Raw genomic sequence first — 1,734 nt, forward strand, 5'->3', positions numbered from 1 at the left:
CTATTTATAGTAGTGAGCTATATGTAATGATCTATTTATAGAATGAGATACCACTATTTATAGTTACAAAATTATTTAAGGCCACTGTATAGCGTTGTACATGTACTGTATATACACACACAATTGAATTCTTTTTATTTAGTACCCATTAGACGGAGTTTCAGTTGAGAATTGTTCTTCATTTCTGATTCTAGCAGGATCCTTGCTGCTTTGTGAATATCAGCAAAAGAGCTTATAGGATTGGGGAAAGTCATCGAGCGTTGCTTCACTTCAAAAGCACTAGTCTTCAGTTTCAATGTCACAGTCTTTCCCTGCAAGTACAAGATAGGTGTATGTTAATCTATTATTATAATAGTATTTCTCTTCTTGCCTTTATATTGCTCTCTTCAACTTCTTCTGTCAGTGAATAGCATAACTTGTGACACTTTTGAAAGAGTTCGGACGGCTTCCAAATATCAGGAAATGTTCTTAAAAATTTTTTAAACCAACAATAATCTTTAATTCACTTTACATGTAACTTACCTCTCTGTACTGATGCTCTTTCTCTCCCATTCACTATTAAAAAAAGAAATATCATTACAGACTTTAAAAATATAATTACCTGTGGACTGTACAGGACCCTATGCCAAGACAAATATTCATAAAATAGTCATAGGAACACTTGGAAAACATGAGTCTCAGAAGACCTCTTTTATCATAAATATCTGCACCTGTGACAATCCCCAGGGCATTCAGCATTTTCTCAGTCACTTTTCCAATCCCACTAACCTAGAATGAATCATTCAAAATTTAAATTCAAATAATCACTCAAAGTTTAAATATTCAAAATTTTAAAATGTCATACTTTTCTAATTGGTAGCTTCCTAATAAATTCCAGTATCTTTTCCCTTGATGGTGGGATCATGTACTGCCCATTCGGTTTGTTCATGTCTGATGCAATTTTAGCCAGCATCTTATTAGAAGCAATCCCAGCACTAGCTGTGAGCTGTGTAGTTAAATGTATTCTCTCTCTGATTTCGTTAACTACTCTCTCAGCACATTCCCAGTAACTATTGGGAAGGCATTGATCAGAATCACAAACCAGATCATCACTCTGATGCAAATCAGTATCATTGAGTGATTCACTACTACCATATTGCAATTTCATATCAGTAGAGTGTGATTCTGGATCGTCAATTTGAAGCAATTTTGTATCAGTTTCTTGAGATGATTCTGGATCAATTTGAATCAGTTTTGTATCAGTTTGATGAACTAAGCTATGCTTCAAAGACTCAGTATTCTCAACTGATGAATCACCAAAACTCTGAGTGACTCTATCCTCTCCTTCAACTGGCACTTGTTCCTCCTTTCCCCTCATTAATTCCGTCACATATTCCGTTATGTCCAAATACGCTTCGTCAAGACCAACGGAAGAGAAGAGTGGATCATAGTTGGAGAGTATTTCTCTCACAGTTTGACTCACCTCCTGGTACTTGCTAAAGTGAGACTTGACAATAACAAGCTGAGGACAAAGTTTCTTAGCTATGAAGCCTGGCATGGCTGCTCTTACTCCATACCTGCGAGCTAGGTAATTTGAAGTACTCTAAAAAAGAAATAAATAGATAAAAAAAGTGAGCCATTTTATAAATTAGGAATATATACATTCTCTATCTTACGTACTAGCATCGATTGGCCTCCAACAGCCATGGGTACGTTCAAAAGTGAGGGATCGTCTCTCATCTCCACAGCTGCATA

General features: G+C 36.0%; 1 protein-coding gene across 1 annotated transcript; it reads right to left on the minus strand.

Moving 5' to 3' along the window:
- Window positions 1–134: 134 nt before the first annotated feature.
- On the minus strand, window positions 135–1,728 carry LOC100639298 (DNA polymerase kappa-like). Its single transcript, XM_003391813.3, has 6 exons — window positions 1,660–1,728; window positions 845–1,582; window positions 602–768; window positions 523–555; window positions 371–467; window positions 135–311 (listed from the first exon to the last, which is right to left on the minus strand). Exons 1-6 carry the CDS (start codon window positions 1,717–1,719, stop codon window positions 135–137), a joined length of 1,272 nt encoding a protein of 423 aa, XP_003391861.3. The 5' UTR covers window positions 1,720–1,728.
- Between the last annotated feature and the right edge of the window lie 6 nt (window positions 1,729–1,734).

This window comes from Amphimedon queenslandica, unplaced genomic scaffold (genome assembly GCF_000090795.2).
Source record: "Amphimedon queenslandica unplaced genomic scaffold, v1.1 AMPQUscaffold_5739_Cont22297, whole genome shotgun sequence".
NCBI classification, from domain to species: domain Eukaryota; kingdom Metazoa; phylum Porifera; class Demospongiae; order Haplosclerida; family Niphatidae; genus Amphimedon; species Amphimedon queenslandica.